This window comes from Pongo abelii, chromosome 9 (genome assembly GCF_028885655.2).
Source record: "Pongo abelii isolate AG06213 chromosome 9, NHGRI_mPonAbe1-v2.0_pri, whole genome shotgun sequence".
Taxonomy (NCBI): Eukaryota; Metazoa; Chordata; class Mammalia; order Primates; family Hominidae; genus Pongo; species Pongo abelii.
In genome coordinates, this window is record NC_071994.2 from 9,373,571 (window position 1) to 9,397,990 (window position 24,420).

General features: G+C 46.9%; 1 protein-coding gene across 2 annotated transcripts in view; it reads right to left on the reverse strand.

The window, feature by feature from the left end:
* POLA2 (DNA polymerase alpha 2, accessory subunit) overlaps positions 1-24,420 on the reverse strand; it is a 37,560-nt gene that overhangs the window by 2,816 nt on the left and 10,324 nt on the right. For both annotated transcript variants that reach the window (XM_002821528.5, XM_054525639.2), the window contains exons 5-15: positions 20,586-20,692; positions 17,667-17,860; positions 16,961-17,049; positions 15,434-15,589; positions 13,077-13,139; positions 12,287-12,329; positions 6,964-7,088; positions 5,729-5,767; positions 4,945-5,018; positions 547-655; positions 156-262 (exon numbers count right to left, since the gene is read on the reverse strand). In XM_002821528.5, coding sequence (XP_002821574.4) covers positions 156-262; positions 547-655; positions 4,945-5,018; positions 5,729-5,767; positions 6,964-7,088; positions 12,287-12,329; positions 13,077-13,139; positions 15,434-15,589; positions 16,961-17,049; positions 17,667-17,860; positions 20,586-20,692 — 1,106 coding nt within the window. The remainder of the gene's footprint in view (positions 1-155; positions 263-546; positions 656-4,944; positions 5,019-5,728; positions 5,768-6,963; positions 7,089-12,286; positions 12,330-13,076; positions 13,140-15,433; positions 15,590-16,960; positions 17,050-17,666; positions 17,861-20,585; positions 20,693-24,420) is intronic.

A 24,420-nucleotide genomic window follows, 5' to 3' on the forward strand; every position in this document is an offset into this window, starting at 1 on the left:
GAGAAACTCAGATGGCCAGAGGGTCTGGCACAGCTTGCTGCTTTCAGGACTCTCTAGTCAAGACTGTCAAGCAGCCCCTTGATTTTCCTGGCTGCAGAAAGGGCTGGAACCAAAAAGCCAGTCATCCTGCTTGGGGCCTGGAACACACTTCTTACCTACTGATCTCCTCGGCCCCCAGGTGGAAAAGCAGATCCGTGGACGTCAAGCCGAAGATCACTCCGTTTATGGAGAGGCTGCAGGGCTCGGACACAAACTGTACTTGCTAAAGTGAGAACGGATTGAAACAAACATTTGTATGCCAAAGCTAGAAACATCTTCCCATGAAAGTGGGGGCTGTCTGAGGGCTGGGGAGACCACGGAAAGGGGGACCAAACCAACATACATCAAACTGATGGACACATTTGCCTGTTTAAAAAAAAGAGTTTAAGATTCAGGCTGTACACACACCCTAAAGAGTCCTCTCCACCTTCCCCTTCAGGGCCAGAGCTAGTGGCAGAGGCATGCTGGATTCTGGCTGCCTGCTGGTCAAGGAGTGGGTGCTGCTACCTTTTTGTCCTCTCGAGACAGATCGGAGTAGCTGAAAGGCGGCTGGGGGTACACAGGCTCATGGTGCACATCTCTCAATGACGGGATAAAGACAAGGTGGGAGCCAGAGCTAGTATGGCAAAAGAACAAACAGAAGAGTGAGAAAAGTGAGTGCAGTTGAGTTAGAACAGCTGCGCAACAGGCGGGATGCCTCAGGCTGGAGGCAGAGCCCACTCCCAGGGAGGCAGCTCAGAACTGCACTCTGTTATGAACAGAGACGCTGTTTCCCATGGGACACTGGGAGTGAAGGACAATTTGTTCTACTTCACACCCATCCATCTGGACAGGCTCCGATTGCCTGGGACACTTTCTTGTTGCTCTGTGTGGCATTCTACCGAGAGGATGGAGACTATTTTTTGGCAGAAAAAGGGGCAAAGAAATGGAGATCTAGAAAGTCTAGAAAGACAAGGATGTGAATAAAGAATCATAGCCTCAGAGCCAGAGTTTAAACCACAGCTTGGACTCATTACACCTTCTAAGCAGGTGTAGCTTGCAGGCATTAAACAGTGTCCCTGCCACACCTTGGTAGGGTGCACGGAGCTGGGGCATATTTCCTAGGGAGAAGGCAGACATACTAAAAAGACCCTGAGACTGCCTTTTTTTTTTTTTTTTTGAGACAGAGCCTCACTCTGTCGCCCAGGCCGGAGTGCAGTGGCATGATGTGGGCTCACTGCAACCTACATCTCCTGAGTTCAAGTGATACTTGTGTCTCAGCCTCCCGAGTAGCTACAACTACAGATGCACACCACCACACCCAGCTAATTTTTGTATTTTTAGTACAGATAGGGTTTCACCATGTTGGCCAAGCTGGTATCGAACTCCTGGCCTCAAGTGATCCACCCACCTTGGCCTCCCAAAGTGTTGGGATTACATGTGTGAGCCACCACACCTGGCCTGGCTGCGTATTTAGAAGATCCAGCTGAAACCCTCTGACTGACTGAACACTGGGCCATAATTACTGGACAACTGAGACACAGACATTTCCAGCGGGAGGCAGAAAAGCCCAAGCAGCCTCTCCCTGAGCCATCGCATCCCTCCCCTCTCACACATGGAAGTAATGCCCTGAGTTTCTATTTCTCAGCAGGCTGTCATGCAAAAATGAAAGAAATATTTAACAGTAACAGTAAAAGCACAGATGACAGCAGATGTTTCCTTTGATGGAGCAGGAGAATCTCTAGGGTTACGACATATAAGTGAAGAAGAAAGTTGTAACTCTGGGGGCCAACTATTTATTTTTCCCGGCCACACAAAAGAGAAAGAAAGCCCGGTTTCCTTGGTTCCCTTAGATGACCTTGGCAGAGGGGCCGTTTATAAATCAAATAGGCATAAAGTGTTACTTTGCAGGCATGTTTAAAATCCACCAATAGCTCTCACTTCCATCTCCGTCTCTTGCTTAAAATGTGTGGACTTCTCAGGCATACATACACTTTCACATGTGATAAAGGTGCTGGTGACAGCTGTCACCCTTATCACTGTTTGTGGTGGCCTCTCAGAGTGTGAAATGAGACGTCTACAACAGAAAATCAGAATCCTGAGACCAAAGGTGTTTGCATATTCATTATTGTTCCTTTGACACTGAGAAGCTCACTAGGATGATCCAGTCCAGCATTTGGGTGCCAGGGTCTGGTAAACAGGCCACAGGGTAACTTGAATGGGACAATCTGTGCTCCACATCTCAAGGGCTTGACGTCTGTGATGAACACAAAGGACTGAGGTGCAGCTGGCTGCTCTCAAGGGACAAAATTGCCCTGTTTCAGTGTAGGCTTTGGAAGGGCAATAGTTAAGGAGGAAATAGGCTTCCTGCTCATGGTTAGAAAGCGGCTATAGAAGGAGGGATCAGAAAAACATCCCAACTATGCTCAGCATTGCACAACCTCGTACGTCACAGCGGGAGGGTCCTCCAGCTGCTCCCGCAAACAGGACGAGAACTGCGGGCTCTGCTCGCTTCCTCTGAGGTGCTTTCTCACTGGCTCTTTTCTTTTTCTTTTTTTTTTTGAGATGGAGTCTTGCTGTGTCACCCAGGCTGGAGTGCAGTGGTGCGATCTCGGCTCACTGCAACCTCTACCTCCTGGGTTCAAGCAATTCTACCTCAGCCTTCCGAGTAGCTGAGACTACAAGCACCCACCACCACGTCTGGCTAATTTTTGTATTTTTAGTAGAGATGGGGTTTCGCCATGCTGGCCAGGTTGGTCTTGAATTCCTGACCTCAAGTGATCTGCCCGCCTCAGTCTCCCAAAGTGCTGGGATTATAGGCGTGAACCCCTGCGCTTAGCCTGGCTCTGACTTTTACTAATGATGACTCAGCTTAATGCTCTGCATTTCTGACCTCTCAGGAATACAAAGAAATTCTCTGCCCAAGAACTGTTTATATACTGTTTCTAGAAGGGTGGGGCAGCTCCCCCTGCCCCGTGGCACACACTGGCCATAGATGAAAGTGCCTGGTGGTGCTGGGCTCTCATCCCCAGTGTGACAATGCCTTATCTGTGCTTTATTTCTATCGCTGCTGTCAATACCACATGGGGTAAGGAACCAAAAACAGAACCCGACCTCAAACTGAAAGCACCCAGCCAGTGTTAGGGCACTACGACACAGTCCCTGCCTGTCCCCAAGGGCTGACAAAAGGAGAACACAGCCCTGCTCCTGTGTTTTGGGGGCCTATCTGCTGAGGAGTTCTAACCACTCTCCAGGCCTGATGAACTTGACCAGGATGACAGCAAATCTGGGGAAGAGGGAAGGCACCTCCATCACCTTCATCTGAGGGAGGGGGGGAAGAAACGGCAGAACCAGCCATGGTTGTCACTGGCACAACCCAAGTCTCTGATTCTGGGGTGAGTTGGGGGATGTTCTTTATTCCAGCTGTGACATCTACCATCCTGGCCCACACTGCTGGTACAAGAAGGTAGTGTTACAACTTATTGATTCTGGGATCAGTTCTCACGGCTAAAAGGCGGAAGGTTAGACATCTTATTTTAAAAACCACCTTTGTGACAGACCCGTTTTTAAATGCTTAGCCTCAGGAATATTTGTATTTTATTAGCTCAGCTACAGGCATGCAGATATTGTGAGGAGATCTACCACGTATAGCAATTTCTTTCAAACCCTGGCACTGGGGGAAAGGGACAGGAATGGAGGATGTCAGATTTCTGAATAACTTTCCACTTCCGGCTTTAGCCTCTTCCTGGAACAGTGACTTTCCTCTCAAATGAGAACTGCACAGCTCTCTCATCACTGCTGTGACCTCTCACAGTTCCTTCCGTTTGGTCTATGGCAAGGATTCAAGGCCCTACCCTCACTGAGAGTTTCTATCATCACCAGCTGTAGCCACTGGCGGCCTCCCACGCACCCTGGGGAAGCACTGACTTGGGAGGAACTTGGGCTCACCCAAAACAATCACTTACACAACGAGATGTTTGGGGTCTCACAGGATTTCACTGCGTAAGTCATTAAACACTTCTCAAAACCATCCTGGGAAGATTCCCGTGGAATATTAGTTTATACAAAAGGGAGTGAGAAAAGGAACTAAGTATAGAAGAGAAAGAGCAACCAAAGAGTGAGAGCCGATGCAGCCTTGTCCTTTCAAGTATGTTTATCTTTGTGTTTTACAGAGATGCCTCTTAACTTGCACTTGAAGTTCAAGGGTTCTAGCTGATCTTGGTAGTTCAAAAGCAAGGAAAGAATAGGAACTGCCATGACTTTTTTTTGGAAAAGAAGTTTTTGTTCTTGTTGCCCAGGCTGGAGTGCAATGGTGTGGTCTTGGCTCACTGCAACCTCTGCCTCCCGGGTTCAAGAGATTCTCCTGCCTCAGCCTCCCCAATAGTTGGGATTACAGGCATGTGCCACCACGCCCAGCTAATTTTGTATTTTTAGTAGAGATAGGGTTTCACCATGTTGATCAGGCTGGTCTTGAACTCCTGACCTCAGGTGATCAGCCTGCTTTGGCCTCCCAAAGTGCGTGAGCCACCACGCCCGGCTTTTTCTTTTTTGAGATGGAGTTTTGCTCTTTTTGCCTAGGCTGGAGTGCAATGGCACGATCTTGGCTCACTGCAACCTCTGCCTCCCGGGTTCAAGTGAGTCTCCTGCCTCAGCCTCCCAAGTAGCTGGAATTACAGGTGCCCACCACCACGCCTGGCTAATTTTGTATTTTTAGTACAGACAGAGTTTTACCATGTTGGCCAGGCTGGTCTCAAACTTCTGACCTCAGGTGATGCGCCCGCCTCGGCCTCCCAAAGTGCTGGGATTACAGGTGTGATACACTGAGCCTGGCCCTGCCACGACTTTTAAACAGTTTCAGTTTCTTAATGGGAAGCTCTGGAGAAACCTAAGAAGCTTAAGGTTCTGTCCAATATTTTGAAATCTGACCTTCTTGTGCCTTCAATAATTGTTCGTAGACACTGCTTGAAAATGTCTTCAAATGGACTTGTCAGTAGACAATTCTGCAAGAAAGGAAAGGAGACCGATTTAGACGGCAGATGTTTGGTGTTTATTCACTTGTTTAACATTGTTAGGTGACCCATAGATGTTAGCTGTTGGGCTAGGAGCTGAAGGAGACGCAAAGATGAAAAAGACATGGTCTTTGTCTTAAGGAGCTAAGTCTAGTCCAACGCAGGAGAGGAGATGTGGGAATTAACCCTCTTGAATGCAATCTGAGAGAGACTAAAAGAAAGAGTGCTTTGAAATATTTTCCGTGGAAGGCAAAGTATCGTGAGACAAAGGATCGGAGGTCCCAGACCTCAGCCATGGAGATGTCCCAGGAAGGACCATTCGTGTTTTATGCAAAGGACAGCAAGATGAGTTATAAGTTTGGGGTATTGGCCAGGACAGGTTCTTTCACAGGGCAGCCCGTGACTGCCAGACACCTGCATTTGTGCTAGTGCTCTTGTGCCTTAGCAGCAGGCATCACAAACAAAGGAACATTAGGACTGATATGTCCCTCCCCCAGCTTCCAGACAGCCTTGTATTCTGGTGAAAGGAAGCCCTTGGATTCCAGATCTTTATTAATAAAGTGCTCTGCTAAAATGATTTTCTGATTAGCCACAGGACTTAACGTGTTTGTTACAGATGTGGGATAAACACTAAAAAATGAAAAGTGAGAGCCTGACTGAATTCAAGTACCCAGGACCCCTTCCCACCCCAGCCCACTCACCTCCACCTGTTCATGCTTAGCGTCCAGGAAAGGGCCAAACTGCAAGGGGAGAAACAAAGACACCAAAAGAACAAATCAGAATCACTTGTGTCTGTGAATGACTTCAGATCACCTCTTCTGGCAGTTCTCTGTGGAGGGCTCATCTGTCCCTCCAAGGCTGCCTGTAGAGCCTGGGGACAGTTAGCAGATGGGCTGGCGGGGGCGCCAAGCCAATTTCACAGGCAGAAACACGTGTGCCCCGGATGGAGGGAGGCTCCCAGAGCCCCATAACCACTATAACACTGGGCTCACGTCTGTAATCCTAGCAATTTGGGAGGCTGAGGTGGGCAGATTGCCTGAGCCCAGGAGTTCAAGACTAGCCTGGGCAATATGGTGAAACCCTCTCTCTACCAAAAAATACAAAAATTAGTTGGGCGTGGTGGCGTGTGCCTGTAGTCCAAGCTATTCAGAAGACTCAGGGAGGATAGGGGAGGCTCACTTGAGCCCAGGAGGTGGAGGCTACAGTGAGCCGAGATCGCACCACAGCACTCCAGCCTAGGTGACAGAGTGAAACTGTCTCAAAAAAAAAAACAAATGAACAAAAAAAAATGCACACTGGGTTTTCTGACTTTCTAAATCTAGCAAGGGAAATTGATCACCATACTAATAATAGTATTTTGAGCTTTAAAAAGAGATTAGTTCACAAGTTGGAGTAATGAGAAAGAGGTAAGAATACTGTAAAATCAACGAAGGGTGGAAAAAAAAAGTTGGGCTTTTATTTTTATTTTTGAGATGGAGTCTGACTCTGTTGCCCAGGCTGGAGGGCAGTGGTGCAATCTCAGCTCACTGCAACCTCTGCCTCCCAGGTTCAAGCAATTCTCCTGCCTCAGCCTCCCAAGTAGCTGGGATTACAGGCGCCTGCTACCACGCCCAGCTAATTTTTTTGTATTTTTAGTAGAGACGGGGTTTCACCATGTTGGCCAGGCTGGCTTAGAACTCCTGCCCTCAAGTGATCCACACACCTCGGCCTCCCAAAGTGTTAGGATTACAGGCGTGAGCCACTGCAACTGGCCAAAGTTGGGCTTTTAAATCTAGCAAAGGCCCATAGATATGTATACCTCTCCAAAGATGTAGATTAAGAATGAAAAGATATTTTCTAAAAGGAGGAGGGACTGACATGCTTCCTAAAAATTTAGAACTGCATTAAAGCTATTTTCCAAGGCTGACTCCTCAGCTTTCCCACTGGTGCCTCTTACCAGGATGCAGACATCTGGCCGGTCATGGTTGATGACAGCAATCAGGTCGAGCAGGGGGTCATACGTGATGCTGTCAGACGTGGTATATGGTCCACAGGCAACCAGGACCATGCTTTGCTCAAAGTCTAAGACAGAGGTTATAGGTCTTGATTAGAAGAGGACTAGTATTAGAATGGTGGGAGGAGAAAGGACAATGATGGGAAATGCCACGGGATTCAACTCATTGAGTCCTTTATGTGTGCAACTCTGGGGACCCAAGGTAAGGAAGACCTCATGTCCGCCCTCCAAGAACACTCCACTAGGTGGTAGAGACAGAGACAGGCAGGTACACGAATACCTAGAACAGGCAGTAGCAACTTTACGAGCTGTGAACACGAAAGATTCGAGGAAAGTGGCAGTCAGGAAAGAATTTACCAAGGTGGAATTTGCTAACACGTTTGAGAATTTTTGGGGATCAAGGGCAAGGCAGGGTACAGGACGGCATTGAGACCTGAGTGTGCTCAGTGTTAGGAAATGTCTGGTGGTCCAGTGTGGCTGGAGAATGTGGGGTACTGAAGAGCCCAGAAAGACAGGCCGGGGAATGGGAGACTGGAACGGGAGACTCCAGGGTGATGGGGTGCAGGGGCCACCCATCACACTTTGCCTTTTTCCTAACAGCAGCTGCTTTCCTTTTGGAGAATCAGCCCTCCCCTCCACAAGGCAGTCTACATGGGGCTGTAAATTGGGTGCTCTGTCTTCGTCTAGCCAAGGGCAGGCACATGACCCAGAATGGCACAAGGCCATTCACACTCTCCTCCCAGGGTCTGCAATCTTGAGGTGAACGATCCAAGGAGAGAAAAAAGATTAGAGCTAACCTATTCCAGCTGAGGTGCCGAGATGAGCCAGCTGGGGAATTCCTGCTACCTGGATGCTAGAGTTCCCGGGCTCTCATCTTGGTTCCAAGCCTGGGTTTCTAGCCACTTGTCCAGTCTGTGAGCTACCTGGATCTCCCCTAATAAATTCCTGCTTTCTTGTTAGTCTGAGCCAGTTTCTGTGGCTTACAACAACAAAATCCAAAGATCCCTGGCTTCTTAACATGCTGTTGTGTTAGTTTCCTATTGTTGCTATAACAAGTTATCACAAACTTAGTGCCTTAAAACAACACGAATTTGGCCGGGTGTGGTGGCTCAATGCCTGTAATTCCAGCACTTTGAGAGGCTAAGGCGGGAGGATCCCTTGAGCTCAGGAGGTCGAGACCAGCCTAGGCAACATGATGAAACCCTGTTTCTACAAAAAATACAAAAATTAGCTGGGCAGGGTGGTGCGTACCTCCTGAGCCTATAGTCCTAGCTACTTGAAGTGGGAGGATTGCTTGAGCCTGGGAGGCTGAGGCTGCAGTGGGCTGTCATCATGCCCACTGCACTCCAGTGAGACTGTCTCAAAAAAAAAAAAAAAAAAAAGCCCACGAATTTATTATATTACAGTTCCAGAGGTCAAAAATCCTACACTGAAGGTGTGGGCAGGGCTGAGTTCCTCCTGTCTGGAGGTTCTAGAGAAGAATCCATTTTCTTGCCTTTTCCAGCTTTCAGAGGCCACCTGCATTCCCTGGTTCATGGCCCCACCTGCAGCGGCAAAGCCAGAAGCCTAAGATTTCTCTATTTTGAAATAAAATTTTTCTTTAGGCTTCCTCAAATCACAGCAGCCTAACATTTCTAAGCTCTGACTCTGATTCTCTTGCCATTCCTCTTATAAGGACCCTTGTGATTATAGTGGGCCCACCTGGATAATCCAGGCTAATCCCCCATCTCAACAGCCTTAACTTAATCACACGGGCAAAGTCTCCTTTACCACAAAAGGTAAAATATTCACAGGTTCCAGGGATTCCTGGGGCTATGATTCAGTCTATCACAGTAATAATACCATGAACCGACAGAGCATTCAAGGCGAAGAGCAGGTTTCATGTGGTGGTGGGGTAGGGGACAAAGTTAAGTTTGGCTCTGAGAAGCCTACAGGAGATGTGAGCCCCAGTGTAAGCAGTGAGTCTCTGGAGGGCGAGGGCCATGTCTTATTCTGTATCTCCATGAGTGCCTCATTTAATTTCTTGTACAAAAGTTCACTAACAACCTGTTAAACTGTTTCCAAAGGCTTCCCTGGTACGCAGCTCAGGCTCCTGGTATCTCAGCCAGGTTGATTTCATTACCTGAAATTCACCTAATACCAGCATGCCACCCTTGCCCCTATAAATTTGTATTTTCTTTTTTTTCTTTTTTTTTTTTTTTTTGAGATAGGGTCTCACTCTGACTCCTAGGCTGGAGTGCAGTAGTGGTATGATCATGGCTCATGGCAGCCTTGACCTCCTGGACTCAGGAGAGTGATCCTCCCACCTTAGCCTTCCAGGTTGCTGGGACTATAGGCACATGCCACCATGCCCACACCCAGCTAATTTTTTTTTTTCAGACAGAGTCTAGCTCTGTCGCCAGGCTGGAGTTCAGTGGCGATCTCGGCTCACTGCAACTTCTACCTCCCAGGTTCAAGCGATTCTCCTGCCTCAGCCTCCTGAGTAGCTGGGATTATAAGCACACGCTGCCAAGCCAAGCTAATTTCTGTATTTTTTAGTGGAGATGGGGTTTCAGCTTGTTGGCCAGAATGGTCTCTATCTCCTGACCGTGTGATCTGCCCACCTCGGCCTCCCAAAGTGCTGGGATTACAGGCGTGAACCACTGCGCCTGGCCTAATTTTTTGTACTTTTTGTAGAGATGAGGTTTCACCATGTTGCCCAGGCTGCTCTCAAACTCCTGTGGTCAAGCAATCCTCCTGTCCCAGCATGAGCCACCATGCCCGGCCAAACTTGTATTTTCTGATAAAATGTGCAATATCACAAAGTCCTAAATTTCACTCCTGATTCTAGGTCATCTCCAGGAATGGCTCTGGCCACTGTTACATGCATGGGGTGTTGACAACATGCTAGTATCAGTGATCTGGTTGCTAATCCTTAACAGTGCTCCACTGTGCTTACAAAAATGCCTTGAGGGTTGGGTGTGGTGACTCATGCCTGTAATCCCAGCACTTTGGGAGGCCGAGGCGGGCAGATCACCTGAGGCTGGGAGTTTGAGACCAGCCTGACCAACATGGAGAAACCCCATCTCTACTAAAAATACAAAAATTAGTCAGGCATGGCGGTGCATGCCTGTAGTAATCCCAGCTACTTGGGAGGCTAAGGCAGGAGAATCGCTTGAACCCGGGAGGTGGAGGTTGCGGTGAGCCGAGATGGCGCCATTGCACTACAACCTGGGCAACGAGTGAAACTGTCTAAAAAAAAAAAAAAAAGAAGAAAAAAAAAAACAATGCCTTGAAATACATACATTTTTTTTTTGAGACAGGGTCTCACTCTGACACCCAGGCTGGAGTGCAATGGCACAATCATGGCTCACTGAAGCCTTGACTTCCTGGGCTCAAGCAATCCTCCTACTTCAGCCTCGCAAGTAATGGGGACTATACAGGTGTGCACAACCACACCAAGCCGATTTTTTTTTATTTTTATTTTTTGTAGAGATGCAGACCAACTATGTGCCGGGAGGCTAAACTTAAACTGGGCTCAAGCAGTTTTCTCACCTTGGACTCCCAAAGTGCTGGGTTACAGATGTCAGCGATCACACCTGGCCACCTTGAAATAAATAAATTCTATCTATCTATCTATCTATCTATCTATCTATCTATCTATCTATCTAGACAGTGTCTTACTCTGTCACCCATGCTGGAGTGCAGTGGCATGATCACGGCTTACTGTAGCCTTGACTTCCCAGGCTCAAGTGATCCCCGCACCTCAGCCTCCTGAGCAGCTGGGACCACAGGCACATGCCACCATGCCCAGCTAATTTCTGCATTTTTTTTTTTTTTGTAGAGACAGGTTTTCGCCATATTGCCCAGGCTGGTCTCAAACTCCTGGGCTCAAGTGATCCTCCCACCTCAGCCCTGCGAAGTGCTGAAATTATGTTGAAATATTTAGAAGCAAAGTTTGTCACTTTCTTTTTGCCTTTCTACAACTAGATTAGTTACCACATAACACTAGGGTTTTAAAGAAATTCTTTTTGGTCAGGCGTGGTGGCTCATGCCTGCAATCCCAGCACTTTGGGAGGCCAAGGCAGGCAGATCACAAGGTCAGGAGTTCAAGACCAGCCTGACCAACATGGTGAAACCCCATCTCTATGGGGTTTTGTAAAAATACAAAAATTAGCTGGGCGTGGTGGTGTGCGCCTGTAATCCCAGCTACTTAGGAGGCTGAGGCAGGAGAATCACTTGAACCCAGAAGGCGGAGCTTGCAATGAGCCAAGATCTTGCCACTGTACTCCAGCCTGGGGGACAGAGCGAGACTCTATCTCAAAAAAAAAAAAAAAGAAATTATTTTAAATTTTCAAGCACAAATTTAGAATTGTAGAAAAGTTGCAAAGATAGTACAGAGTTCCTGTGTGTCTTTCACCAGTGGCCCCTAATCTTAACATGTTAGGTAACCATAAACATTTGTCAAAATTAAGGCATTAATGCTGGTATATCACTGTTAACTAAATTCCTGGATTTTTGGGGTTGAGTGTTAGAGCCAGAAAAATAAAAAAATAAATTCCTGGCTTTATTCAGACGTTGCTAGTTGTTCCACTGATGTTCCCTTTCTCTTCAAGGATCCAATCCAGGATGCCACATTACATTTTCAAAAAATTAATTAATTTTAATTTTTTTAAGAGCCAGAGTCTTGCTCTGTCACCCAGGCTGGAGTGCAATGGTGTTACCATAGCTCACTGCAACCTTGAACTCCTGGGCTTAGGCAATCCTCCTGTCTCAGCCTCTGATTAGCTAGGACTACAGGCATGCACCACCAGCCCAGCTAATTTTTTTTTAATTTTTAGTAGAGACAGGGTCTCCCTATGTTGCCCAGGCTAGTCTCCAACTCCTGGCCTCAGGTGATCCTCCCACCTTGGCCTCCCAAAGTGTTGGGAATACAAGTGTGAGCCACCGCATCTGGCCCACGCTGCATGTAAAGAAATTCTTTTTGAAATTGTACATCTTCTTCCTTTCCAAGGCAACCTTCAAAAATACCTGTTCAACATTAGCCTTTAAACAACATGCTTCATGAAGGCAGAACTCAGGCGACAGCAAGACCAATGCTCACTGGGCTCAGACCAGGGGTCTTGTGACAAAAATCCTACGAACTCACTGATGGTGGCGCCCTCACTGCTTGGTCACATTGCTCTTCAGCAGCTTCTGTAGCTTTCTTGGGCTCGGGAAACTGCACTCCTGGACTCATGTCTACCACCCTCACTGTTGGCAAAACAATATTTGAACCGAAACTCACCTGCATCCTCTTCAGTGGGCTGATAAAATGGAAGTGGCACACCCTAAAAACAGGGGAAAAGCTCAAGTAAGGTCTTGCGCCAGGCATCACCTTGGTAAGGAAAGGGGAGGGCACCGGGTTGGGGGTGGTGCAGGTGTGTGATGGGAGGACAGTGGGGAGGAGCGAGAGGGCAGGGGAAGGATGTGCCTCTGTCTTGCTCCTTGGATCTGATGGGACCTGCCATTTTTCCATACTGCTCAGAGGGTAAAGAAATCCAGGTAATGGGAGGTCACTACTCAATTGTCATAAAACACCCAGCAACAAGTGGGAGCAAAACAGGTGCCTAAAGTATCAGTGTACTTCTAGGCAAGGATGGGAGAGAAGGGTTTCTTGCTACTTTTCCTGGCATTCTATGAAAATCTTTGGAGGATTGTTGCCTAGAGCAGGGATAGGTAACCTTACGGCCTCTGGGCCAAATGTGGCTGCAGCCCACTATTTAAATAAAGCTTTACTGGAACACAGCCACAGTCATCTGTTTAAGCGTCCTCTATGGCTGCTTTTGTAGACAAAGGCAGAGTTGAGTCATTGTGACAGAGACCATATAGCTACAAAGTCTAAAAGAGTTACTGTCTGGCCCTTTACAGAAAGAGTTTGCTGACCCCTGGCCTAGGGGTAGGTTCCCACTTACAGATGGAGAACTGACTAACAAATAAAATGGGCTCCTAAAAAGGATCAGTTTCTAGAACAGACAGCTTCCAGACATACTTTGCCTGAAGCAAACCAAGAGGCAAGTTGGGGTACCACTGTGTACCTCGTAGAGTTTGGTGGCAACAAGTTTCCTACCAGTGGTGTTGATTCCTTCCATAATTACAACCTGAAAGACAAAAACAAACAGGATTGCTAAGCAGTGGAGATCAATGAGGTCTGGAATACATTATTTTGAGGCAGTTAAAAGCATTGTCCAACTACTCTCATTCTGTAATCATAAACTTAGGGCATTTTTGCAGAAAACGAATTAAGGGCGTTGCATTAGTAATAATAATTATGCTCTGTACAAATGATCTAATTTTCACAACAATCCTATGAGGTAAGAATTATTATTTCCAGCTCCTCTCCCTCTCCCTCCTCTCCCTCCTCTCCCTCTCCCTCTCCCTCCTCTCCCTCCTCTTCCTCCTCTCCCTCTCCCTCTCCCCTTTCTTCGGTCTCCCTCTCCTTCTTTTTTCGGTCTCCCTCTGTTGCCGAAGCTGGACTGTGCTGCCGTGATCTCGGCTCGCTGCAACCTCCCTGCCTCGGGCTCCCGTGACTCTCCTGCCTTGGCCTGCCGGGTGCCTGGGATTGCAGGTGCGCGCCGCCACGCCTGAATGGTTTTTGTGTTTTTGGTGGAGACAGGGTTTCGCCGTGTTGACCGGGCTGGTCTCCAGCTCCTGGCCTCGAGTGATCTGCCTGCCTCGGCCTACCGAGGTGCTGGGATTGCAGACGGAGTCTCGCTCACTCAATGCTCAATGGTGCTCAGGCTGGAGGGCAGTGGCGTGATCTCGGCTCGCTACAACCTCCACCTACCAGCCTCCTGCCTTGGCCTCTTAAACTGCTAAGATTACAGCCTCTGCCCCGCCGCCACCCCGTCTAGGAATGAGGAGTGTCTCTGCCTGGCCGCCCATCGTCTGGGATGTGAGGAGCCCCTCTGCCCAGCCGCCCCATCTGGGAAGTGAGGAGCGCCTCTGCCCGGCCGCCCCATCTGGGAAGTGAGGAGCGCCTCTGCCCGGCCGCCCCGTCTGGGAGGTGAGGAGTGCCTCTGCCCGGCTGCCACCCCGTCTGGGAGGAAGTGAGGAGCACCTCTGCCCGGCCGCCCCGTCTGGGAGGTGAGGAGCGCCTCTGCCTGGCCGCCACCCCGTCTGGGAGGAAGTGAGGAGCGCCTCTGCCCGGCTGCCCCATCTGGGAAGGGAGGAGCGCCTCTGCCCGGCTGCCACCCCATATGGGAAGTGAGGAGCGCCTCTGCCTGGCCACCCTGTCTGGGAGGTGAGGAGCGCCTCTGCCTGGCCGCCCAGTGTGGGAGTGAGGAGCACCTCTGCCCGGCCGCCCTGTCTGGGAGGTGAGGAGCGCCTCTGCCTGGCTGCCACCCGGCTGGGAGGAAGTGAGGAGCGCCTCTGCCCAGCCGCCCCGTCTGGGAGGAAGTGAGGAGCGCCTCTGCCCGGCCGCCCCGTCTGGGAAGTGAGGAGCGCCTCTGCCCGGCGGCCCCGTCTGGGAAGTGAGGAGCGCCTCTGCCCGGCCGCCCTGTCTGGGAGGTGAGGAGCGCCTCTGCCCGGCCGCCCTGTCTGGGAGGTGTACCCAACAGCTCCGAAGAGACAGCGACCATCGGGAGCGGGCCATGAGGACGATGACAGTTTTGTTGAAAAGAAGAGGGGGAAGTGTGGGGAAAGGAAGGAGAGATCAGATTGTTGCTGTGTCTGTGTAGAAAGAGGTGGGCATAGGAGACTCCATTTTGTTCTGACTAGGAGAAGTTCTTCTGCCTTGGGATGCTGTTGATCTATGGCCTTTCCCCCAGCCCCCTGCTCTCTGAAACATGTGCTGTGTCAACTCAGGGTTAAATGGATTAAGGGTGGTGCAAGATGTGCTTTGTTAAACAGATGCTTGAAGGCAGCATGCTCTTTAAGAGTCATCACCACTCCCTAATCTCAAGTACCCAGGGACACAAACATTGCAGAAGGCCGCAGGGTCCTCTGCCTAGGAAAACCAGAGACCTTTGTTCATGTGTTTATCTGCTGACCTTCTCTCCACTATTATCCTATGACCCTGCCATATCCCCCTCTCCGAGAAACACCCAAGAATGATCAATAAATACTAAAAAAAAAAAAAAAAAAAAAAAGAATTATTATTTCCATTTTGTGAGTGAAGACACTGTAGTTTAGATGGTTAAGTACCTTGTCCATAGCCATGCACCTCGTGGAGCGGGGAGTTGGGATTTGAGGCTGGGCAGTCAGGTCCCAGAGCCTCGGTCAGAGCATGGGGGAAATAGGAATCCCAACAGTGGTGTCTCCTCTGGGGCATGTGCTCCAGCCACACTCCATGGCAGCAGAGACAGGAACTGAGGAGCAGCTGCACATGGCACAGCACCTACACTACAAAGGTAAAGAGTGCGCCTGCATCCTGGTGGAGCTCCTCCAATCTCACCTGTCCAGGAAACAGAGAATATTCCTTAAGCTCAGATAAATCCACTGGAATTTGAGCACCCGAGGAATGTTCCCGGTCTCCCTCGAGAATCACTGACTTGTTGTTCAGCTTCCCGTTGCTATCACAGCCAATCTGGCCCAGCAGAGTGACAGGCTCCTACCAAAGGAAGGTCACAGCATAAGAAAGACAGTCTTTGGAGCAGGAGCTCAAATTCTGAAGTCAATAGGGTGAATAGCACAACAAACTGCAAACAACAAATACATTTCTTGGCAGGGCATTGCTTTGAACCTGAGGTGACTACTGCATCATCACTGACTCTCAGGATGGAAGAACTCTGAAAGGGCATCCTGTCCACCCACCCACCCAGTACTTGAGCCCTCCTAGGAGGCTGCCTAAGTGTGAGCATCTCTAGTGTAGGGGAACTTGCCCCTGGATGCCCACCCCACCCCGTCCTCACCACCCCAGGACAGCCCACTGCATCTTTGGACAGCTATAACTACTTCATAATAGCTAACATTTCTTGAGCTTACTAAATACCATGCACTGTTCTAAAATGTATTCTTAGGCATTTTATATGTATTAACTCATTTAATCCTTGCAGCAACCATCAGGTGGGTATTACTGTACCCATTTTACAGATGAGGAAAACAAGCAACAGGGAGGTTAGATAATTTAGTCAAATCAAGGTCAAACTGTGGGTGAAACTTGGGTTTGAGACCAGAAATTTGGCTCTAGAGCCATATCCTTAGCCACATACCATACAACCTCTTAACAGGAAGTTCTTTATTAATTGAGCTAAAAATCTCTGTCCCCATGGCTTCCTCTGTTCTGTTCCCACTCTTGGGAGAAAACAGAGGAAGTCTCATCTTTCCCAGTGATTGTGCCTCCCTGCCTTCCCTCAATTACTTCCTTCCAAGTCCTCTAACACTTCCTTCTATGACACAGTTCTGCATCGCTTCCCCAACTGATCATTCTTTGAATGTAAACATTGACAAAGGTACTTTAAAGAAACTTCTAGAATATACTTCCTCTTAGATTAGAAAACGTTCTAGAGAGAAAGCACTTGTATATATGCCAGATTAAACTATGATATAAAGATACTATTGGCAGCAGTTTGTCTATAACAAGAGACAAAACCAGGGGAGAGACTGGGAGTCACTGTCCAGAGAACAAGATTCTGAAAACCCCACCGTCGCTGCTGTCCTTTTATCTCCATACGTGAATGCTTCTATTTGTGGGAAATCCCCGGGGAGCTACCTGACTCACCACCAAGGGAAACAAGGCCTTCAATCTCTGCTTATGTGCAAGACTCTAATCCAAGTGGGAAGAAAATCACTCTCTGGCCACAAAACCAGACAGCACTTACAAATCTTCCTTCAGAAGGGCCCATTTTCCCAAATTCAACCAAGATAGATGTTCAAACTAGAACACAGACAAGAAGTGAAAAAGGAAGCAAGAAGGATGCCTTTTGGTCATCGATTTAAAAACGTAATATTAATTAGTGAGAACTATTAGAACAACTCTTACCTGTGCTGGGGCTAGCAAAGGAGTGAAAGCTTCAATCTTGTAATGTTCCTTGAGTTCGCTGCCAAGTTCTTCTATCTTACAGGTCAGAACTACAATTCCAGAAGTGGAAAAAAAAGTATTATGTTTAAAGACATTTCACTTGCCAAGAAGAGAAAATACAGCACATTGTAAAATATTAAAGTCAGTCATTTTACAGAAGCAGGAAGGGTGCCTGGACATCTGGCCAGTTTAAACCTTCTAAAACCCTTGCCAATTTTCCGATATTTGGTTGCTGAATCTGGCCTTCCATCTGGCCACAGGAGACCCCATAGCACAATTCCAGGGAATCAGCATGAACTCCACCCCATCTCCAAGTCTGCCCTTTACTCGAGTCCTCACTGAGGTTTTAGGCAAGTCAAGGCCAACCTGAAGAAGGCTTCTAACGAAGGAACCATGAATATCTTTAAGTTGAATTCCTTTACATCGTTCAAGTTTTTGCTGCTGGGAATGGTTATGTGCTTTTTAGCAAACTGAAGTGACTTGGGGCAATCACTGATAGTATTGCCAGTGTCCCTCCATTACTAGGGCTTCCATGAGGACATCTACCAACTCATATATTGAAAGGCAACCTTGGAACCTGTTCTACCAGCCTAGCTGAAGCTTTGTTACTCTACACCCTTCTAGGTGGTTTTATATCCACCAGAATTTCAAAGGGAAAAACAATCACCTTCTCGAATGTCTGGGAGCTTCTGAAACATGGATTTGTAGCTCCCAGTTAGTGCCTCTGGACATCCCAAGACCTTCAGGCTGATGTTTCCAGCTCCTCCTCTCCCAGACCAAGATACTCCCTGTGCTGAGCCAAAGGAGGTAACCACTTCTCCTCGGTTACTTCGTGAGTTGTATTTCTGGGAGGGAGTAGCACTAATTGGAAGCAAAACAGGTTAATATTACTGTGTTCATATCTAAAGGGAGAGAAGAATAAAATGAGGTTACCTTTGGAAATGGGGACTGGAGAAAAGGAAGGTGGCCTCATAGTTTACAAATCGAATCAGTTTAACGGGGTTGGACAAACCCAGACCTTTAAGGAATTTCAGGAATGAAGGGTTGAGTAATACCAGGCTGAAGAATACCAAACATTTTTAGAGAAGTTTAGAGACAGAAACGTATTTTAAAAAGTTGTTCTCTTGGCATTAAAACTCAGCAAGGCAAAAAAATCCCCAGATTCTGAATTGATTAAAAAGCAAACTTTAAGTCCCATTTTTTTCTTCTTATGAATTTTTAGCATTTATTGGAACATCATCTGAGCCTGCAACTGTGGATAAGCTAAAACTTGCTGATCATATATAAAAACTCACAATATGGTTCAAGGTAGAAACAACAATAAAATGAAGTTAAAATTAATCAACTTTCCCCAGTGTCTATGGAGGTAGGGAAGTAATGAATTAACAGTCTGGTGATGTGCAAACATTCCCATTTTTCTAGGCTCAACTGCCAGGTTCTCACGTTTCCACTCCCTGACTGGTAAATTATACCTCTAAGAACACATGGATATTGCTGATCTGCTTAGATGACAGTGAGGTCTTCTAATCCTCTGGTTGTAAACACGCCATACAGACAGGTCTATTTAAAACAGGCTTTGTTTAATGCACTGAAACTCTGCAGGAACCAGTTTTATGTGGGGCACCGTCGCAATTAATGCCATCATTTTTTCTTTTCACAGGCTACAGAAAATGAGCTCAATTAATTATCTCAATCTCCAGTGCCACCTCTACGTGAATAGTTTAGAAGTTACTTTCATACATTACAAAACCAGTTTCTGCTGTCAGCTTTATTAGTGTGCATTAAAAAATGACTAGGCACCATTTTGCCAACTTCTCCAAGCTCTTCCCTGGGAAGCTCCATGAGCCATCCATTACAGCAGGCCCTTTAATGCAGCAAGATGCTCACATGAGGACAGTTGTAAACAGATCTACAGGTTTCAGAGCACTGTATTGACATTTGGAGAATATAACTCCTGCAATGGTGCTGGCACGTCTATAAGAACCATCCCTACATACCAGGTTGCAAAGATGCTCTTAAGTCTAGAAAGCTTTCTTCCAAGAAGCCTGAGAACTCCCCAAAGCAGCAGTAGACTACCCTAAAGTAAAACTGTCCTTCAAAATCCAATTACTGCCAGGCATGCTGGCTCATGCCTGTAATCCCAGTACTTTGGGAGGCTAAGACAGGCAGATTGCTTGAGGCCAGGAGTTCAAGGCCAGCTTGAGCAACATGGTAAAACCCCATCTCTACAAAAACTACAAAAATTAGCTGGGCTTGGTAGCATACACCTGTAGTCCCAGCTACTCAGGAGGCTGAGGTAGGAGGATCACCTGAGCCTGGAAGGCCAAGGCTACAGTGAGCTATGATTGTGCCACTGCACTCCAGCCTGGGCAACAGAGTAAAAGCCTATCTTAAAAAAAAAAAAAAAAGAAAAAAAAAATCCAAAGACCACTCACCTTGAATGACTGCAGAGCTTCTATCACCACGTTTCTAAAGTGATGGAGCTGAAAAGGCCGAGAGCAGTGGCGCATGCTTGACATCCTACACTTTGGGAGGCCAAGGCGGGTGGATCACCTGAGGTCGGAGTGCAAGATCAGCCTGGCCAACAGGCAAAACCTCGTCTCTACTAAAAATATAAAAATTAGCCAGGCATGGTGGCGAGTGCCTGTAGACCCAGCTACTCGGGAAGCTGAGGCAGGAGAATTGCTTGAACTGGGAGGCAGAGGCTTCAGTAAGCCAAGATGGTGCCACTGCACTCCAGCCTGGGTGACAGAGTGAGACTCCATCTCAAAAAAAAAAAAAAAAAAAAAACTGATAGAGTTGAAAAATCTCAAGCTCTGGTTCATCTAGAAGTGATCCAAATTAGAGGTAATGACTCCTGGCAGTTGGTGTTTCCCTGAAGGGTTAATACTACTGCTCCTGAGCCTCATCTTGATGTGGAAACTCCTAAAAACCCATCTACTCAGCAGAGCACTTGCCTATGGAATTCTCTAATATGAGACGTGTCATTTACGGATTTCAAAAAATTACATATGATCTTTGTGGATTTATGTGCAATGGTGGCAGAGGGACAAAATATCAATTAAGTCAGGGCAGATTCACAGTGACAAGAAAACTCTCAGAAACTAGTTGTAACCTGACTTGGAAACAATAAACAGGTTATGAAACATTATGAACAAAGATATGTGCTTTTCTTTAAAAAAAAAAAAAAAATTTTTAGATGAAAAGAAAGAAAAAGAAACCCAACAAAACACAAACAGAAGCAGGTGGAAACCTACTTGCCTCTACTGACAAGACCTGTTAAGGCTCTTAGATTCTGAATAGACAGGTTGTTTTCAGTAGAAGATATCAGTTCCCGACTAGGAAATGAGCCCTAGAAAAGTGGGTGGAAAGTGAGTTTCCTTAATTACCGTAAGAAACAGTAATTTTCCACAAAGAAAAGGAAAGCAAGGAAGGCAGAGAGCAACAGGCTTTCAAGCCAATTCACTGCAGAGGTACATGCCCGCCTATAGTTAATTAATAACTCTGCTGTTAGCCTTCCTCAGATAGCCAGAGAAAGGGGAGGCGAGGCCAGCTTTATGGCACTTGAATGAATTATGATCCATACCTTGGAGAGAAACTTGACGGTGAGAGGAGCTGATGGGGGCTACGAGTTGACACACTCCTTTTTGTTAGGGGGGTTTCTGGGGTAGAGATAGCTCGCTTCTGAGAACCCTAGGGAAAAAAAAAGGAAAACAAAATCTCAGTCCTACTAGACCCAGTACTAATTAAGTGTATAGTTCCTTGGAAGAAAAGGGAGCGCATGTCCAAACAAAGGCACAAAATAGGACTGGGTGGGTTCTCTTCTTAAGGCCCCATCATCCAAGCATAATCGCCAAAAGAAATCTTCAACAACTGTAACCAACATTCAGGACCCTGTCCCTACTTTGAAGGCAATTACGAGAAAGCAAACATTTTCCAGAAAGGACCACCAGGCTGGTAATCTGTCCTGTCAAATCCTTCACATGTTTACTTTCTGTCCCCACCTCTCTGTTTTCAAACAGATATGAGTTTTACAATGCATAGTTTTGATCTACCTGTACACATTTTCCTGAGAAGGAATGGGACATTACTACTTACTTTGGCAAAGTCTACCACACATTTTCAAAGGAAATGACTCCAGGCAGATAACAAGGTTGAGCTCATACTTGAAGAGTTAGCAAACATCTAACTGATAGTCACTCCTTTTCCTTTTTTTTTTTGACTCATCAACGAGAATCCAAAGATAAGCCCAGAACAGAGGCTGAAACCTACAGTCCAGAGACCTATTGCTCCCTAAAGTCTAGGATAATCGACTGTAATAGAGAAAACAAAATCCTTGCCTGGATGGCAGCCAGGAAGCCAGCTAGTCTGCAGCTTTCCCTGCCCTAGGGCTCCTCCTGGCTGCAAGTTTAAGAAGTTATACTGCCGAGTGGTCAGCTGCTGGCAACTGCAGAACAGAATGCCAGAGAACAGATTCAAAACCATCAAAACCAGCTGCAATGGAAAACAGATTTTTAAAAAATCCCTTATTCTACCACCCTGATATAATAACCAGTTTTGAATATTCCTTCATAGTGTTTTAATATTTTTCTCGGCCAGGGGTGGTGGCTCATGCCTGTAATCCCAGCACTCTGGGAGGTCAAGGTGGGAGAGTCACCTGAGCCCAGGAGTTCACGACCAGCCTGGGCAACGGCGAGTCCTCACGTCTGAGGAAAAAAAAAAGCCAGGCATGGTGCCTTATAATTTGTATATTAAGATTACAAATACACAAATTAGAATATACAAATTATAGTCATAATCTTAGTTTAAATATAAACCTAAATATTTTATGTGCTGAATTTTTTACTCTATATTAATTATCAACATTTTCCCACACTGTTACATTTTTTATCTTTTTTTTTTTTTTTGAGATGGAGTCACTCTGTCACCCAGGCTGGGGCACAGTGGCAAGATCTCGGCTCACTACAACCTCTGCCTCCTGGGTTCAAGCGATGCTGCTGCCTCAGCCTCTCGAGTAGCTGGGGTTACAGGTGCCCGCCACCACATCCAGCTAATTTTTGTATCTTTAGTAGAGATGGGGTTTTGTCATGTTGGCCAGGCTGGTCTCAAACTCCTGACCTCAAGTGATCCATCTGCCTCGGCCTCCCAAAATGCTGGAATTACACACATGAACTACTGCACCTGGCCCAATCTTTTTCCCTCTTTTTTTTCCCAAGACGGAGTTTCACTTCGCTCTTGTTGCCCAGGCTGGAGTGCGATGCGCGATCTCGGCTCACTGCAACCTCGGCTCACTGCAACTCCACCTCCCGTGTTCAAGTGATTCTCCGGCCTCAGCCTCTCGAGTAGCTGGGACTACAGGCACACACCACCACGCCCAGCTAATTTTGTATTTCTAGTAGAGATGTGAGTTTCGCCATGTTGGTCAGGCTGGTCTCGAACTCCTGATCTCAGGTGATCCACCTGCCTCGGCCTCCCAAAGTGCTGGGATTACAGGTCTTTATCCTTTTTAGTAGCTGTGTTATTTAATTAAACTGACCTACAATGATTTACATAATTACTTCTCTATTGCTGGATTATGGGTTGCTTGTAATTTTCAATGATTACAAGTAATGCTGATTCTCAGGTGAAAAGTGATTTGGCAAATTAAGATTTTAAATTTAAAAAAATGCTAAAATGCATATCTTCATGCATACAGCTTTTCTCATAATTTGAATTATTTCTTCAGAAGAGTTTTTTTTCCCCCCCTAGGGAGAATTACTGGGTTAAAGGATAGAAAAAGATTTTATGAATTTGGCCAGGGATGGTGGCTCATGCCTGTAATCCTAGCATTTTGGGAGGCCAAGGCAGGAGGATCACTTGAGCTCAGGAGTTCAAGACCAGCCTGAGCAACACAGTGACACCCTGTCTTTTTTTTTTTATAATAATAAAAAAAAAGATTTTATAATTTTAACACATTTTCTCAAACTATCCCTCCAAAAGATTCTCCTAATATACAGTGGGCTACAACACTCTATGGCCAGTGTTGTGGGGCAGGGATATTTTGAGAGAATGACAGTCTGTCTCGCAAGACGTGGCAAGGTGACAGCACTTTGGTAAACAAGGCACAGTCTGGTGTTCTAGTCCTCAGCCTCAGGGCTGAAATCCAATAGTGTTCACCAACTCCAGTACCAGTTCTCAAGGATGCACTCCCTTTAACCAAGCTCATACGATTCATTATTAACACTTAATGCCAGTTTCATCATGTTTTTTGTTTGTTTTTGTTTTTTGAGATGGAGGGTTGCCCAGAGTAGAGTGTGCAGTGGCATGATCTCAGCTCACTGCAACCTCCATCTCCTGGGTTCAGGCAATTCTCCTGCCTCAGCCTCCCGAGTAGCTGGGATTACAGGCATGTGCCACCATGCCGGGATAATTTTTGTATTTTTAGTAGAGACGGGGTTTTGCCATTTTGGCCAGGCTGGTCTCGAACTCCTGACCTCAGGTGATCCGTCCACCTTGGCCTCCCAAAGTGCTAGGATTACAGGCATAAGCCACTGCGCCTGGCTAATTTCATCTTTTCTTTTTTTTTTGAGATGGAGTTTTGCTCTGAGTGCCCAGGCTGAGTGCAGTGGCACGATCTTGGCTCACTGCAAACTCCGCCTCTGTTCAAGCAATTCTCCTGCCTCAGCCTCCCGAGTAGCTGGGATTACAGGCGCCCGCTGCCATGCCCGGCTAATATTTTTGTATTTTTAGTAGAGACAGGGTTTCACCATGTTGGCCAGGCTGGTCTTGAACTCCTGACCTCAGGTGATCCACCCATCTCGGCCTCCCAAAGTGCTGGGATTACAGGCGTGAGCCACTGCAGTAGCCAGTTTCATCATTTTTAATCAGAAATGTAGTCACCAATGGTACCATATTTTCATATCCTAGGGTAAGCACATTCTCACACCCACAGAGAAAATCAAATTATAACCAAGGATGCCAGTTTATTAATTTACTAGAAATATAATTGCCAAGGGTATGGGAACGTCAGGTCCTCAGGCTAACACATTCTCTCCCTGTTAGACAGGGACGTGGCAGCCAAATCATCAGCAGATTTATGGTGAACACGGAAGCAAAAGAACAGCTGTCAATTTTACAGGTGAAATATTTAATAGTGATAAGCTAAAATCACTGACATATATTTACTTCTATAGCAGAGGGACACCTGTTCCCAAGACCTGACAAGGGTCAGGCAACCTCAGCCTGGCACTGTTTGTATGGAAAGGCCAACATTCACACTTTTTTTTTTTTTTTTGAGATGGAGTCTCACTTTCTCACCCAGGCTGAAGTGCAATGGCATGATCTCAGCTCACTGCAACCTCCGCCTCCCGGGTTCAAGTGATTCTTCCATCTCAGCCTTTCGAGTAGCTGGGATTACAGGCACCCACCATCATGCCTAGCTA